At 37.4% G+C, this 16,554-nt stretch overlaps 2 protein-coding genes across 2 annotated transcripts; both read right to left on the reverse strand.

Moving 5' to 3' along the window:
- Positions 1-838: 838 nt before the first annotated feature.
- On the reverse strand, positions 839-3,465 carry LOC121759418 (uncharacterized protein At5g19025-like). The gene is made up of 2 exons (XM_042154992.1): positions 2,588-3,465; positions 839-1,032 (listed from the first exon to the last, which is right to left on the reverse strand). The coding sequence occupies exons 1-2, from the start codon at positions 3,256-3,258 to the stop codon at positions 996-998; spliced, it is 708 nt and encodes a 235-aa protein (XP_042010926.1). The 5' UTR covers positions 3,259-3,465; the 3' UTR covers positions 839-995.
- A 465-nt stretch (positions 3,466-3,930) lies between these two features.
- Positions 3,931-7,420, reverse strand: LOC121759429 (probable serine incorporator). Its single transcript, XM_042155005.1, has 6 exons — positions 7,070-7,420; positions 6,157-6,393; positions 5,625-5,736; positions 5,365-5,539; positions 5,038-5,275; positions 3,931-4,432 (listed from the first exon to the last, which is right to left on the reverse strand). Exons 1-6 carry the CDS (start codon positions 7,242-7,244, stop codon positions 4,149-4,151), a joined length of 1,221 nt encoding a protein of 406 aa, XP_042010939.1. The 5' UTR covers positions 7,245-7,420; the 3' UTR covers positions 3,931-4,148.
- Positions 7,421-16,554: the final 9,134 nt, after the last annotated feature.

Consider the following 16,554-nt stretch of genomic DNA (forward strand, 5'->3'; position numbering starts at 1 on the left):
ATTTGTATTAAAGGTTGTTACTAAGTTAGAAAGAGTTTCTAGGAATTTTGCTTTTTAATTCATGATCTAAAGATTCGGAAAAATATTTCTAGAAAACTAAAAGGTAAAGAAATGTTTTTTAAATAAGACAATTATTGGATTAAATCCTAATTAGTACTATTATGCTATTTATTTTTTTAAGTTTGTAAGTTGTATTTTGAAGTAATATTAGCACTATCATTTAAGTAACGTGTGATGTAGTTTCACTCATTTGTAGTGTATATAATTTAATACTAAAAATAATAATTTGGTTTTATCTTGTAACAAATTGTTTTTTTTTTATCACGGAGGACTAATTTTACTTAAATCATGGACTATTTCAAATAAAATCAAATGAAATTATATAGCGTATGACTTGTGTTAGTTTGATTTAAAAATTCTCTCAACAAACAAATTACTATTTCAGTAATTCAAATAAAGTGAACAATCAAATTAATTGGGTTGTGCCTTGTATTAAAACTACATCAAAAGTTACAAACTTTTTAAAAATAACATGCTCATTAATAATTAGATGTGGATGAGATATTTTACAAAATACATAATAAATTTAGTGAGATTGATTGTTATTGGGTCATCATTATGGCGCCAACACAAATTAAACCATGTTGCTATCGTTTTTGTTCCCGTATCCGTACAAGTATTTGTGTAGTATTCAGGTTTGGCCTTATCGGGTCATGTTGTTATCGTATCAACATAATAACCAACACATGATTTGCTAGGCCTCCCTCTTTCACTTGTATCGACATGATCACGACCCGACCCAACCCAACCCAACGCAAAACATATATCAATGCAGATATATTAACTTATTTGTCTATTTATTTTCACTTTGTTATATAAAAAAGAGAGATACTTCCCCAATAATGTGGGTTTAAGGTTTCAGTTTCTATGTAAACTGGTAACAATAATGAAACCAACTACAATGGAAAATGGAGTCCTAGCAAGGCACTCACCCGTCACCTTTGATCTCCTCCAGCATTAAGAGACAGACTCCTATCGAATAAAAGCAGAAGAGCGATGTAAATTTCCACCAATCGAGAGAAAAAGAGATTAAACGCGCATATAACGTGGCAGATTATGTAACATGAAGAATGTCACACACTATACAAAGGAATAAAGAGTTAAGTCATATGTTGGAAACTGGTACTAGATGTACAAGTAGAGCACATGCTATCATGTTACAATTTGCATACGATTGAAGAACTTGTCTATTCTCGTCGATAATAAAGCATACATACCAAAGTTTTGGTGTAGCTTCAACAAGATTATTCAGTTCAGGTTAGAATATGCCAATCGAATTAGCAATAGTGATAAAAGAACCTCACATGCTAGTCAAATGCAAACTTTTAAATGAGCAAACTTCCCCCCTCTCCAGCTAGTCAATCTTGAACAACGGAAACAATGGACATGTCAAACATCGGGTGTTTTAACAAGTGTATGAAAATCAAGCCAGCCAATCAATAAGACATTATGCACTAATGATGATCTGCATCCTAAATACAAAATACTACCTTGCTAAGGAGATACCAAATGAATATATGTATGCTTCAATAACTGGAGAATAGGAAATACCTAGATGCATAAATTCAATAGAATCACATGAAACAAGAATTTCTACTGTATATGTTAGGGCTCAAGTTCCGTCATAAGACATTATATGATCAGAGGTATCTTTTACGGATCGTTACGACCTCAGTCTATAACCAGTACTAGATTCAGACAACATAAGCCCCACACACCCTAAATCGACAACAGAATCAACACTTCTTGCAAAAACTCTACTTAAGTTCATCAACTCATAACAATAGTTCGGGATAAACTAGGTTCCAAATCCAGATTGAGAAGAACATCAAGATATATTCAGCAAATTAAAAATTACTGTAAAAGCTAATTTTATCGGTAAACTAAAGACCCTCTGCCTCAGACAACTACTAGCCACATCATACATATAATCAGTCAACTTGGCATTTTGAAAATGTACTAACTTATCAGCTTATCCATGCCAAAAACTATTGTCTGAAAAGTCCAACCATAGATAACTAGACATAACTACAAAGAGAAAGGAATTAACTTCAACAAGTTCCACATTGAACTATTATCGAAACTCTGAACCAGGGTACAACGGAAGATTAGCAAGAAACTTGTCGTGACAGAAAATCAATAATCGGAAAGCTAATCTATCAAGTATCAACAAATTGAAGACTAGTTCACCTTAAACAACTACTGACATCAACATATCATGACACAATTGGTAGAACATAAAACTAATCAAACTGGCATTCGCATTCAGTTCCACACTATTAAAATCCACCCAATGAGAATAACTTCAAACTCGAAACGAATAAATTTGAACATGTTTGGTATAGTTGATACAGCGGACAATCCCTACTACCCTCATTAGCTCACAACTATGACACTACCAAATCAAACAAGCAAAAGTCTATGCTCATCGCATCGATTCATTTCACAAAATCGATCACAAATCCCTAAACCATGATAGAATGCACCAATCCTGCAATTCATAAATCAACACTTAAAATTGACTCACTTCTTGTGGCGCCGGCCGCGTTTCGGCCCCCAGCCTTCGAGCTTGGCTACGGGGCAGCCGCATTTGTCGCGGAAGAGCAGCACAGCGCGGCCGTTAGGCTGCGCCATCTTCCTCAGCTCCGCCCGCAGGCACTCGTAATCAGGGTTATCCTCAACGCTCCCTTTCCACGGCAGCTCATTGACATCTCTCACTGCCTTATTGCCGGAGCGGAGCAGCTCATCGCCTTGAAGCTGCAAATCGAACTCCATCGCCTTCTTCAGCCCTCTGCACCCTTTCCTCTCGCACCTTCTCGATCTGTGGCCGCAGCAGATCTCGAAGAAGATCACAAATCCGACGAAGGAGACGGCGAATAGCGTGAAGAAGATCAGCTGCGACTGCGGATTGGAGGCGAGATGGCGGTGGAAATGCGCGGCGACGGTGGAGAAAGGGGGCAGGATGAGAGAGAGGGACTGGAAGAGGTAGGAGAAGGAGGAGACGATTAGGAAGGCCCCGGAGAAAAGGACGAGGAAGAAGATGAGGAGGTCGAGGGTGGCGGAGGGAGAGTGGCGGCAGAGGGAGGGGCAATTTGGGGAATTCGGGTGGTGGTGAGGGGCGGGGGTTTTGGGAATTGGAGTTTTTTTGAGGGAGGAGGAAGGGGCCATGGCGGTGATGGAGTGGTGGAGATGGCGCATGTTAGTGATAAAAGGGAGGGAGGGAAGAGGGCGAAGGGATTTCAGATGGAAAAGTTGGGGGAAGAGAGGGCGGTGCGCATGTTAGCAGGGGGCGGCAGCCGGGGGGAGAGTGCGTACGTTACTGGAGTAGTTCAAAGACCCTATGCTGTAATTAATTAATGGATATATTTGATTTTGTGAGATTTGTTGCCTGCACTTTCCCCTCCTAATTTTGTGGGATTTCTATCAGATTTAAATTGTTTTATGAGTGCCATTCAAACTTAATTTCCCATAACTAAGATATCTCCAACTTAATTTTGGAATGTATTTTTGCGTTACTATTACTTGACTTAGATTCATTAAAGAAAATTGGCACTGTCGTCAAATGCAATGCGATAGACAATGGATGGAGAACAAAATTAAAACCTAACTTCAATGAAAACTGTCAGCTTGGTTACCGTTCAAAAAGTCGAGTTTAATGAAATTTTTTGGCCCTCACAAGTAATTGATAGGGTCATTCGATTACCATTCGATTACCATTGATTTCACCCACACAAATAGATTGCTAGTACATTGTTCCAGAGTATATTTTAATAACAGTTTTTGTGATAAAATTGGTTGGATTTCACCGTAAGTATATTCGGAACAATTTGTAATGTCGATGTCCAAACATAGGATACTACACATCTATAATTTCATTGTAATTATATTTTATATTAAAACTAAACATAAAAAGGTTCAGGTGTGATGATGCACAAATACAAACACTAATATTAGTAATATACATATCAAATTCCAAGGCTGTAACATTTTACTATATACTGACATAGTGCATATATAAGTCTGATTCAACTTTAAAGTTGAGTAATTACAACATCATCATCCATACATGTCACGTGTATGCAATTGGTCTAGTAGAACTCGCGATCGGGAAAGATTATAGGAGCCACGAGGGACCAAATGTACAAGCCAGCCGTGATCCACTCCGTGCATATTCGGACCCAAACCGATGTCCAACCGACATCAATGAGATCTGTGCTCTCGGAGTCGCTGGTCCATCCCGACAAAAGCATGGCCGAATACATGCTAGCCAGAGCAAATATAATATGGAAGAAAAAGTACGAGTAACTAACCGGTCGCGCTTCTGCACCCCCGGACTCCACATCCTCCGACTTGAGAAGAGGCTTCTTGTCACCTGCGCGATTGTGTGGAAACGGGTTTATTGTCTTTTCCTCAGATTCGAAGGATAAGATGGTCAAACAAGCTCAATAATGATTAATCCATTAAAATGGTTGTTTGATTTGCAAGATTATATATCGAGATTAAATATGTATTGTGTTTGGTTCATGAAATTGAATCTCACACCTTAATCCTAAGGTGGTGTTCGGTTGCCAAGATAAAATAATATCATCTAAGATTGAGTTGGGGGATTAAATTTCATGAACCAAACACACTATATATTTAATCTCGGATACAATCTTGCAAACCGAACACCCCCTAAATGGATAATAATGTGATAATTAATCATAGCCACTGCCTCCAACTAAAATAATCCCATATTCATGACAATCACCAAAGTAAACAGTAACCACCTTAAATACTTTTTATAAATCCATTCTATCACTCAAAGTAAAGTAAAGAACTCTAAATCAATAAATCCATCAAAGTAAACTCTCGAATAATTTTTATCAATCCATCATATCACTCAAAGTAAACGCTACCCAAAATGATGTCAATCTAGCATTGAAATGTGTAGATTTAACTTGTAAGAAAAAAGCTCGGAATTGTCGGTTCAAGTACCTGCTCGAGGGGAAGACGGAGGGGATAAGAAAGTGGTCGATGATCCAGCGCGAACTGCAGAATATAGGACGGACAGCACTGTTGTGAGCATCCCTAGTACGAGGGTGCTCGTGGAGACGGCTGTCGACTTGTGAAGACCGTTGCAGGCATAATCTCGAGGCTCACTAGAGAGACCGGTATAGCACACGTAAGCACAGTAGACAGATATCACGGAAGCAGGCAAGAGGCTGCCATTAACCTGCCCGAATCACAAGTCATCACTCACGATAATGTATTAAAGCGTTGCAACATCCAGCAAATGTCGAACAAAAATAGAATGACATTTACCTTTGGATGTAGCGCGATGATAGCGAAAGCAAAAGCAAGAATGAAGTTCGTGACTAGGAAGAAGACATTGAGACCACAGTCATTCCCGGAAGGATTGAACCAGATGAATAGAATCCCCGTAAACGTAAATGCTCCAAGGTAGCACGCCACCGACACAGCGAGCAAGGCAATGTACCTGAATACAGCGCCACAAAACATGATCAAGAACTTGGCCAACATGAAGAGCGGGGGAGATATTAATCGTAAGCTGTAGCCCCTACCACTTCTGCTCATCTTTAGCAACCCATGAATCGTTCCACGAATGTGTGGCATCTAACAATATCAAAACCTGGACCAATAAGAAGCACCCGGCCCCAAACTTTGAAATCACTCCTGCATAGCCAACAAGTTATTAAAATTCACCTATATACGTAGCACACAGAAAAAGGCTGGTATGGGATTCAATGGAATGTCATGTTGACACTATATTAGTTGGAATATATGATAGCAAGACATGAGTGTGATCTTAGCTTCCATAGATCAAGATTTTGCAAATCATTAGGCAGTTTAGATGCACAAGGACCTTAGAGGTAGTAAATCACAATTCAAAAGCAATCCAAGGAATCAGCTGAGAGATTTTTTTCTATCTTTCTTTTTATTTTATTTTTCTCGACAGGAGCTACTCAGAACTACCAAGATGTGCTTCTTTAACATCCCTACCAAGACACGGAATATTATACTCAATTTGTGGGATCTAAACTTATCTTAGTAACATACTCCATATATATGCACGTGTGCGTGAACGAGACTGACCATATACGTCTATGACAACATTAGGAACGAAGAACATGAGGATGGTGAGCAAAGCCCAAATTATCATCTTAGCAATCCATCCACCATGATGCCAGGAATCGCGCCTGTCATTCTGATCCTTCACACCAATCATAATGAGAGCTAATGTTCCAAAGAACAAGAAATTCGCCATGCTGACACGAAGAACTCCCTGTATTTGGAACCATTGGTCTGTAAGGTCATCGGAAGTATTTATCCCTGCAAACCAAATGAGCAACAGATTTTTCAGCTACTCAACAATTGACCAGAGGAAGTGGAGATGATCACTTATCTTATCTCAACAAGAAAATTTACAAACTTAGCAAATTATTCACGACACAGAGTTACTCAGCTACTGCTATGATTGAGTCATTGACCAGAGGAATTGGAGAAAACCATTTATCTCAACAAGAAAATTTACAAACTTACCAAACCAATCAAGATAAAGATGTCAGTTCACAAATTTCAGAGGCGAACTGGGACCAGTTCCACAAATGGAGTTCAATCACTAGGCATCAAGCATTAGCTCTTATCCGGAATGCTTCTACATTCGATGCATAGTTCTTACACATTATCAATTGCCTCATAACACACTCTAGCAATATAGTATCAATGAATTAAACAGCTAACAGAAAAAGAAAATAATTTCAACTGCAAAACGTGTCTACCTTAATGAGGATAAGCATTATTCATCTCTATCATGTTTTTTATTGAAAACATCAATACAGCCATTTTGGTTACCTGTGAGCTCATGTATTAATAAATGCATTCAAAATACACCAAACTAACATGAAAACAGGGGAAATTTTGACATCAACACAAAATTCCGTAGTAACCCTAAAAGCACCAATCACACATCATAAATAAATAAATCTGAGAAAAGATGCTCTCTTACAGGAGAATTGTTTGAGGAGAGGTGCGCCGACTTCTCTGAGAATCCAAGAAACAATCAAGGAAACACCAAACAAGCCGCAGTAGGCAATTCTTGCAGAGCGCTTAGTGATGCCTGACGCCACCGATGTGCACAATCCACACGTCAGAGACGCACAGCACGATGCCAGGCACGACATCGGAATTTGATTATTGGTTTCTCAAACAATTATGCAATCAAACGATGATGATGCCAGTGAAAATCTCGAGCTCCCGATCCTTGCAAGTTGAAAACTAGGCTTTCTTGTGCAGATTGTTTTTCCAAAATTCGAATTATTTTATTACTATTTTACTATTATTTTCAATTTATCGCTGTATTGTCCCAAATTTGAATGCTTGGGTTAAATAATTGCTCATGTAAATCAAGATGATAAATTCCAGAAGCACTGAGGCAAAATTAGCTGTATCGATTAAAATCATGGGCTAGATTCAGCCCAATAGATTTTAGATCCAACGAAATTCAACAATCTGAGTTGGGTTGGCCCATTAAAATATTCATTACAATATGTGACTTTCATTTCTGGACTAGACCCAATTTTCAGGGAATGCCCGAGCTCAGAGGTTAGGCAAGAGTAATGATATTAAATTATTAATTAATTAATGATAGCATAAAATTCTACTTCTCCATCATGAAAAAACAATCCTATTTATAGACGACAGATGAATTTTGCCTATATTAATAAAGTATGAAAGAGAAAAAGAAAAGTGTGTAAAATAGGAGTGAGTAAAAGAAAAAATGACGATAAAACTAATTTTAATGGATCAACATTGAAAATAAGACTATTTTTGTAAATGAAGCTCGAGCTTATTTGTAATTTCTCATTTTAAACAAAATGATAATATTAAATTTTAATGGACTAACATTATTTTTTTTCTGGTTATCAGAGTAACATTTGATTAAATTATTAATACTGATTCGTAATTTGAAATATAAATATGTTAATGATGATAAATGTATAAAACACAAAAACAAACACTACAACCTAAAGAATATAATTTGCATGTCAATTATAGATAACGAAAATATAACTTTCTCGATTGCAGAAAAAAATGTGTTCATTCTTGATGACAAAGGAAAGGTCCTACGTACTAGTATTAGAAATGAGAGGGTTATCCACACTTATATAGATTAGATTGGATCTTCACATTATAAGGGGAGGGTGTGGGACATAATTTAGAGAATTTAACATGCCCCCTCACGTGTGGGCCGGAAAGGACATCGGTCTTCCATCACGTGGGTAGGCATGGATCTTATAAGGGGGGAGGGTTATCCACACTTATATAGATTAGATTGGATCTTCACATTATAAGGGGGAGGGTGTGGGACATAATTTAGAGAATTTAACACGCCCCCTCACGTGTGGGCCGGAAAGGACATCGGTCTTCCATCACGTGGGTAGGCAATGCAAGAGATAAGAGAACAATCATCGATGTGGGGCATAATTTAGAGAATTTAACACGCTCCCTCACGTGTGGGCCGTAAAGGACATGGTCTTCCATCACGTGGGTAGGCAATGCAAGAGATAAGAGAACCATCATCGCTGTGGGCCGGAAAGGACATTGGTCTTCCACTCGTGAGGTAGATAAGAGATAAGAGAAAACCATCATCGACTTGGGCCCGCTCTGATACCATATTAGAAATGAGCCACTCACCCCTTAAAAGACCTTATAAGGGGGGGTTATTCACACTTATATAGATTAGATTGGATCTTCACCAAGTCGATGTGTGACAGAATTTAGATAATTTAACAACTAGTATTAGGAAAATGTTCAATAATCCAAAAAGATATACACATGTATTCAATTTCTCAATGATGTAAATGGCCTTTTGTCCTTCAAATTAATGTAACTCCATTTTTAGAAAATAGCATCGTCTATAAATGAGCAAGTTCCTACAAGTCCACAAACGTCTTCTCCCATTTGTCTTAGACAGAATAGAATCTGATTCTAATATGCGAAAGAGATAGACGAGACTAGTTGAACTTTCATTGACACCTAATATAAATTTCGAGTTATAAGCAATAGCATAAAATTTAATTTCATTAACATTTTAAAGTATTTTAAACAATGAATAATAACCTAAAATCTCTGATTCTTAATACTAAAAAGTGGAGTAGTAGTAGTTCAAGTATTGAAAAATAGATTTAGATCTCATTTACAGCCAGTATGAATTTCGAATTATAAATAATATTAGCATAAAACTCTCATTCACAACCAAGACTATTTCGAGTTGTAAATGATAGTCTAAAACTTATTTCCAATCTAGAGAAATTTTGAGTTGTGAATACTAGTATAAATCTCTCATTCAATTAAAATTTTTCGAGTTGTCAATGACAGCATAAAACTCTCATTTACAAGTAAGATTGATTTTGGTTTAGAATTATGAAAGTAAAAATAGTACATGTGTGGACATTTTAAAATAGTATTGTCGGAAAACCTCCGATTTCACGCCATTTACTCTTATATCCTAACTTTTCTCTTTCTGTTATGCGACTTTTAAGACTTTGTCTTGAACTCATAGCGTGTGATCAGAATATATATTTAAAATTACTTTAATTTCATAATTCAGATAGCTACGTTACTCACTAAATCATTTTCCAGAAAATATTATTGCACATTCTCTTTTGAGTGGAGACCATTTGCATGGGATAAAGACACATGAGACCATTCACTCTTTCCAACTACTTCCAATCTCGTGTATTCTATTTTCTAGATATGTCACTAAATAACGGCTACGAGTTTCTCCTTAGGACTTGTTTGTTCGGATTTCTCTTCTGAAAATTATAGTATTTCATATTTATTGTTTTAATATAGAGTACTATATATATTGTCACTATAGATACCATATTCTTTGACACCATTACTTTTCTATCAAACAAACCGGCCATAATAAATTATTATCTTGTATACTACTCCTAAGATGCTATCATTCAATATATGGCAATTTCCCAGCAACTCCACTGCTCTTATCACATGCAACAATATCTTCAACAGTAAGACCCCATTTCCCCCAAGTTTTGTGTCCACCTTTCAACCAATGTGCTACTTCAAGGGGAATATTGTGATGGAGCTGTTTCAGTTAGTCACATCTTCATAAACTAAACTGTTTTTCTTGAATCATTATTGTACTTTTATTTGTAGGATAATGCAACAGATAACCAGACCCCCACCACTACTGGATTTTCTCAAATCTTTTTTCTTGAGTCCAAAACAGGAGATGGGAGAAATAAATGTCCCAATGTTGTTAAGACAAGTGTTGCTAGTCTTGGACAGTAACCACAACTTTCTAGTTCCTGTTTGAGCATGTGTACATGATAAATTTGAGAATTTATTTCAAGAATGCAGTATTTGAGCTTATATTAGCTGGATGTATGTGTGTAATCAATGTGATGGGAAATTTTAATTTTATCATAAGGTCCACTGTTATCATGTCCTATAGTAGTTGAAGAGATATCTTATCTTTGATTCTTTTGCTTTAACTTGAGATAGCCTAATCTTCTTACTGTGCCTCTCTTTTTCCATGCTAAAATGGGACACATTTGTTTGGCAAGTGACAATGAAATTGTGATATGACTAGGAATAGGATACAGGCAACGCTCTTTAGCTAGTTCATTTTAAGTTTGAACTAATGCTAGGTCATGACTCATAAGTCAATTAATGCAACACTTTTAATAAATGTGGTATCATACTTGATAAACTTAGGGTAGTACAACAATTTTATTGTAGGTGATGCCTCGTCGGATCCGACCCTAAAGTGGGGAAAGTCCGCCAACCTCATCCACCGAAGACGGTAAAAAATGATTTGTCTAGCTACCCTAAGACTGTCCCTTGACCCCGTAGAACTTGACATAGGGGTTAGAATTTTAGCTCTTCTAGAGTCGCTATACAGTAAATCCATATTCAGTGAAATGAAAAACATATAATCATAATCATAGAATAGTACTCGACGAATTTGAGAAGTTAGTCAGAAAACGAGACGAAGATACTAGTAGGGCCTCAAGAAAGTTAAGGGACAACATTCATCTAATCTTCAAACAAAGTGAATAGAACCATGTTCAAAATAAGATAATGAGTTAGGTGGGGCTTAAGCTTTCAAATGATCACAAATGATTATTATCAAATTTCTTATAGGAAAAAGAAATAGAAAATTGGTTGCCGGCAGAAAATCAGTACTACAATAAAATTATTTAAAAATATATAATTTTTTTAAGAAAAATTTATAATTTAGGTGTAAGAGCCACTTTTCTTGAGATATACTTTTGAAGTTCACTCCAAAATAACATTGCATGATCTGTTGTGATTAGACAAAGATTGGCATACACTTGCCAACAAATTTGATAGAAATGAGTTAGGAAATGGTAACCAACTTGAAACAGAGTGAAAGAGACTATCTCCAAGAGAAGAGATAACTTGGTGGGGCTTCCGCATTGAAAGAACACAAATGATTAATTATCAATTTTTGGTAGAAAATCGAATTGTGGAAAAGTGGTTTAAATGTGTATTAAGATAGGGTTAGTTCACGTGATGTTTGTGTAGTGTGAGGGTACAAACTGTCCCTACAATTTGAACTACATTTGGAGTTCTTTTCAAACAGTTAGTTCAAACAAGTCTATTAAATTGGGGAGAAGTTGTGGTTATCATCATATCAAGAAAATGGGGAAGAGATTTGGGAAGTGGAGAAGAATGGTGAGGGAGATGAGAGCTAAATTCTATATCATTAGAGTTTGTGTCACTATGCTTCTTTGTTGGGACAAATATTCTTAGTTCATCCCCTTTATGTAATTATTCATTTTAATTTCTTGTTTTATTAGTTAAATACTATCTGATCGATGTATCTTATTCTCTACTTAGAGCATGTGCGACGGTTGTGTCAAAGAATTACAGTGTGTTCTTACAAGACGTGTCGCACGTTGCACTGTGTAAGAACACAACTGTATACATGACACGGGAATTATAGAGGGAATGAAGCCAAAGAAACAAAATCACTCATTCAATGCAAAAATATCACCAACATCACCCTACAATACATACATCATAAATTTGAATAATCAAAACACAAGTACACACACAATAGCAAACTCCCAAACTCCCCACCCTGATTTTAAGGGCTTCGGATACGTCCATTTCCCACACACTCACTTTGAGACAAACATGTGAGAATGAAATTTGATGAGTCCCTTTCAGTTGGAGTTTGGCACCAGGTGGGACACACTACAAATTGATGACTCTGCAGCATCCCCCGACGAAACCGGGCCCCGTGGCGAGCTGGCCTCGCCACCGCTCCAATCGCCCCCCGCCACCTGTCCACCACTATCCATCAAGATTGCTTCACCTCTATATATACACTCACACATGACACACCTCTCATTATTTCCTCACATTCATCAAGATCAACTAGTGGAATTCAATTTCTTTTCTCTGTTGCTACATTCACAACATTAATGGGCTTAGCGCGACAGAAGATCCGGGCATGGGAGAAGTGTTCGCGCTACTTCCAAGAGCAGAGGACGCGCCTTCACATCATGTGGAGATGCTCGGTGATTCTCATACGGTTGAAGCTCGAAGGCGTGAGCTTTGAGGACTGACACAAGCACAAATTTGTTGGGGATGTGATGCATAGAATGTGTTGCTCAATTGTAAAGTGAAATGGGAGTAATCTAGCTAGTGGTAGGAAATCTTGAGTAGCACCAAAATTTTGTACATTGAATAAGATTTGTATAATAGTTCTGGGAAATTCATGTGTCAGTGTCACTCTTGGATCTATCTCATCCAAGATCTGATGAGTTTTTGTTTGAATGAATTTCTGCAAAAATTTAATGATTTTAGTAGAAACTAGTCATTGAAACATCTCCACCAAAAAAAAATATCCATCAATTCATCAAACTCAGAGTATTCCTATTGACTTGTAAATACAAACACAATAGCAATTGATCATGATGAAGATCATGAAAAAAAAACCATAAATCAAAATTCCACTTCTCATTTCACTGTCATCAAATATTCATTCCTTTTTCATCAATCCCAGAATCACAAGCTATATATACATGTTTTGTTGTACACAGGTCTCTTTACTAAAAAGTGGAAACTCTATTTTTATGCAAACAACAGATACAAAAAGGCATTATTAATATCAAAATATAATAATTGGACTTATTGCAATAGGATCTTTTCAACCTGCAGAACTATAGATTATGTTTTTAATGTTTCTACAATACTCATGATCAGAATGAAGGCTTTTACTTCTTGCACTCAATAATTCTAACAGAACCTTAAACTATATGAAACCAGAGAAAAATGTCTAGAGAAACTCTATTGATCATGTGATGGCAATCCAAAAGATTAAAATTATTTAAAATAACTTTAGGATTAGTTATATTCTTGACGATAGAACCATTAACAAAAGCACAATTATCACAAATTCACGAAAAACTTTACAGATGACAATGGAATGAGAATCCAAGATTCCCACAGAAATCAATGTCTCCTTTTTCAATAAGGGACTATTGCAAATGGTGCAATAAGATTAAGCCACCTTTAACAAAGGTTGATTTTGACCACTAATTATGTGAACTTCTTTTCCACTAGTAGTATAAAAACAGATTGTGTCTTTTTATCTTATGCTGCTATATGTACCCTTGTTAGTGAGTGGATATAGTAAATAAATACATTAATTAATTAATCAAAATCAAATTCAAAACTAGTTTTAATTCAGTTTGATCAGCTGACAGCCATTAGTTCGCCCTGTAGAATTATGTTTGATGAATATATTGGACAATTAAACTTTAACAATATCCTTATAAATTTTAGAGAATTGAAAATTTTAAGTTAGAATGTGGGCTGAAACTGAAAAATAACCGACTCTAACAGTATATATGAGCTTTAAAATTGGGCTAGTTCGATAAAGGATTACTTCAACAGATCAGAAAAAGTCTAAATTTGAGAGAGGGCGTTGGCAATGGAAATTAAAAATAAAATACTATAACTATTTTACATCGTTGTAAATAAATAACTAAATTAAAAAATTTTGACAATAAATATTGATGCTAAATTGCAAGTTTTTAAGATTAATGTTGTCTTTTTACGAGCAGTAATGTTGTCGAATATTGTACTACGATTTTACGAGGAGTAATGTTGTCTTTTTTTTTATTAAATATTCCATATACGTGGCTCAAATACTATATATACATTAAAAAGAAATACAAACTAATGTGATTGTAATTTGAAGAAATAATTTCGATACTGGATATTTTTTTTTATAAATTAGCAACGATTGCCTGATTGGTATAGAATAAGAACAATTCTTAAGATAAGAAATTAAGAAGATTCCAGAGACACCCATAGGGAAATTTTCTATCTTCAAATTTTGTTAGGGCATCCACAATAGTCCAAATAGTCCTAAGTCCAAGGCCAAGGCCACAAAACTTGGCCGGGCCACAAAAAAAACAATTTTCACATAGTGGACAAGCTCAAGCTACAAATTATTATTATTATTATTATTATTATTATTATTATTATTATTATTATTTTGCTTATATTTTAATTTAACTAGAATAAATATTTTTGGACTATAATAAATTTTCAAAAATTGCATAATTAAAAAAAAACAAATTCAAACCAAATCTTCATTGTATTATAGATAGCGGAAAATTATACAACGAAAATTTTATAAAAACACTAAAAAAACACCGCCACTGCCGCCTACTCGGTGGCGTCATCAGAATCCGGCACTTCTTCTTCACCACCTTCGTCGTCGCCGCCGCCGCCACTTCCCCCCGCCTCGGCCGCATCGTCCATCCCCAACTTCGACCTCAGTCTCAGTATGAGATCGTAGTACATGCACTTGGTGACCGGGTCGGTCGACTTCTCGTACAAGGACAAGTTCTCCTGAAGTTGCTTCATCATCTGCACCTCTAGGGTATGGGTCAACGCCGCCGCGGCTGGTGTTGGGCGCGATGCAGACGCGCCCGCAGCAGAGAATTGGGAGGCGGATCTAGCTTCCCGGATTGCGGCATGATGGCCCTGTGGGCGTGGGCGCCTGGAGAGTGACGAGGGGGGCTCATCCGAAACATCGTTGTTCAGGTCGAAGGTGCGTGAGCCGCTACTACTGTTGTAGTTGCTGGCGGCGCCGAGCCTTGTCCGCATCGCACCAGGAGCACGCTCTTCCTCGCAGATGGCCCTGAACTTCAGGGAGTCTCGTTGAACAAGGAACTCATCCCAGTAGGTGAACTTGGGCCACCCTTGTGTATTGAACAACTGACACGACAACGCTTGTATGTCGGCTTCGCTGCGGCCGCTCTCAGCAGTGCAGGGTTGGTTGTTGTATATGCCAGTGAACCTCTTCAGGGCTCTAGTCATCCTGTTGAACTTCTTCCGGACCTGGTCGTGTGTACGTTGCACGGTGCCTGGTGGTTTGAATCCGTTGTACACGGCTAGGACGCGCTTCCAGAAGCAAATGTCGGTCTGATCCGTACCAACTGTGGGATCCGTCGTGACCACGTCCCGGGCCTTATTCAACATGGAAGATTCATCAAAGGTAACATCCCTACTTACAATCGTCTTCTTAGACTCCAAACACCATAACCGATATCCTTTAACACCAACACTGAAACCCATAAACAAAGCCTTCTTTGCTCGTGGATCCAATTTTGACTCAGTCACATGATAATATGCAATAGAACCAAAAATACGCAAAGAATCATAATCAGTTGAAGGTTTACCGGACCATACCTCTAAAGGAGTCTTCCCATCAATGGCAGAACATGACAAACGATTGACAATGTGTTGAGCGTATGTGATGGCCTCAGCCCAAAATTTCCTGTCTAGCCCAGCATTAGACAGCATACAACGAACTTTCTCCACTAGTGTTCGATTCATACGCTCTGACACTCCATTCTGTTGTGGTGTATTTCTCACTGTGAAGTGCCAAACTATGCCACACTCCTGGCATATATTTTGGAAAGGATCACTCTTGTATTCTCCACCGTTGTCAGAGCGGAGAACCTTGATCTTCCCCCCATCTGATTTTCAACTTGAGCTTTCCATTTCAGAAAAATCTCAAGGACTTCATTTTTGCTCTTCATAGTGTACACCCAAACTCTCCTGAAAAAATTATCAACAAAAGTGACAAAATAGTGTCTACCTCCAAGTGACGGAGTCTTGGCAGGTCCCCACACATCTGAGTGCACGTAATCCAGAATTCCCTTCGTATTATGGATTGCAGTGCCAAATTTCACTCTTCGCTGTTTTCCCAGAACACAATGCTCGCAAAAATCTAATTTGCAAGACTTCGTACCTTTCAATAATCCTTGCTTGGCGAGAATTTGCAATGATCTCTCACCAGCATGTCCCAATCGCAAATGCCAAAGCTTCGTCGCCTCTGCATCCTTCTTGTTACTCGAAGTTGCAGTTGCTACTGTCTCAACAACTGTACTACCTTGATAGTAATACAAA

The sequence above is a fragment of the Salvia splendens genome, chromosome 2 (genome assembly GCF_004379255.2).
Source record: "Salvia splendens isolate huo1 chromosome 2, SspV2, whole genome shotgun sequence".
NCBI lineage: Eukaryota > Viridiplantae > Streptophyta > Magnoliopsida > Lamiales > Lamiaceae > Salvia > Salvia splendens.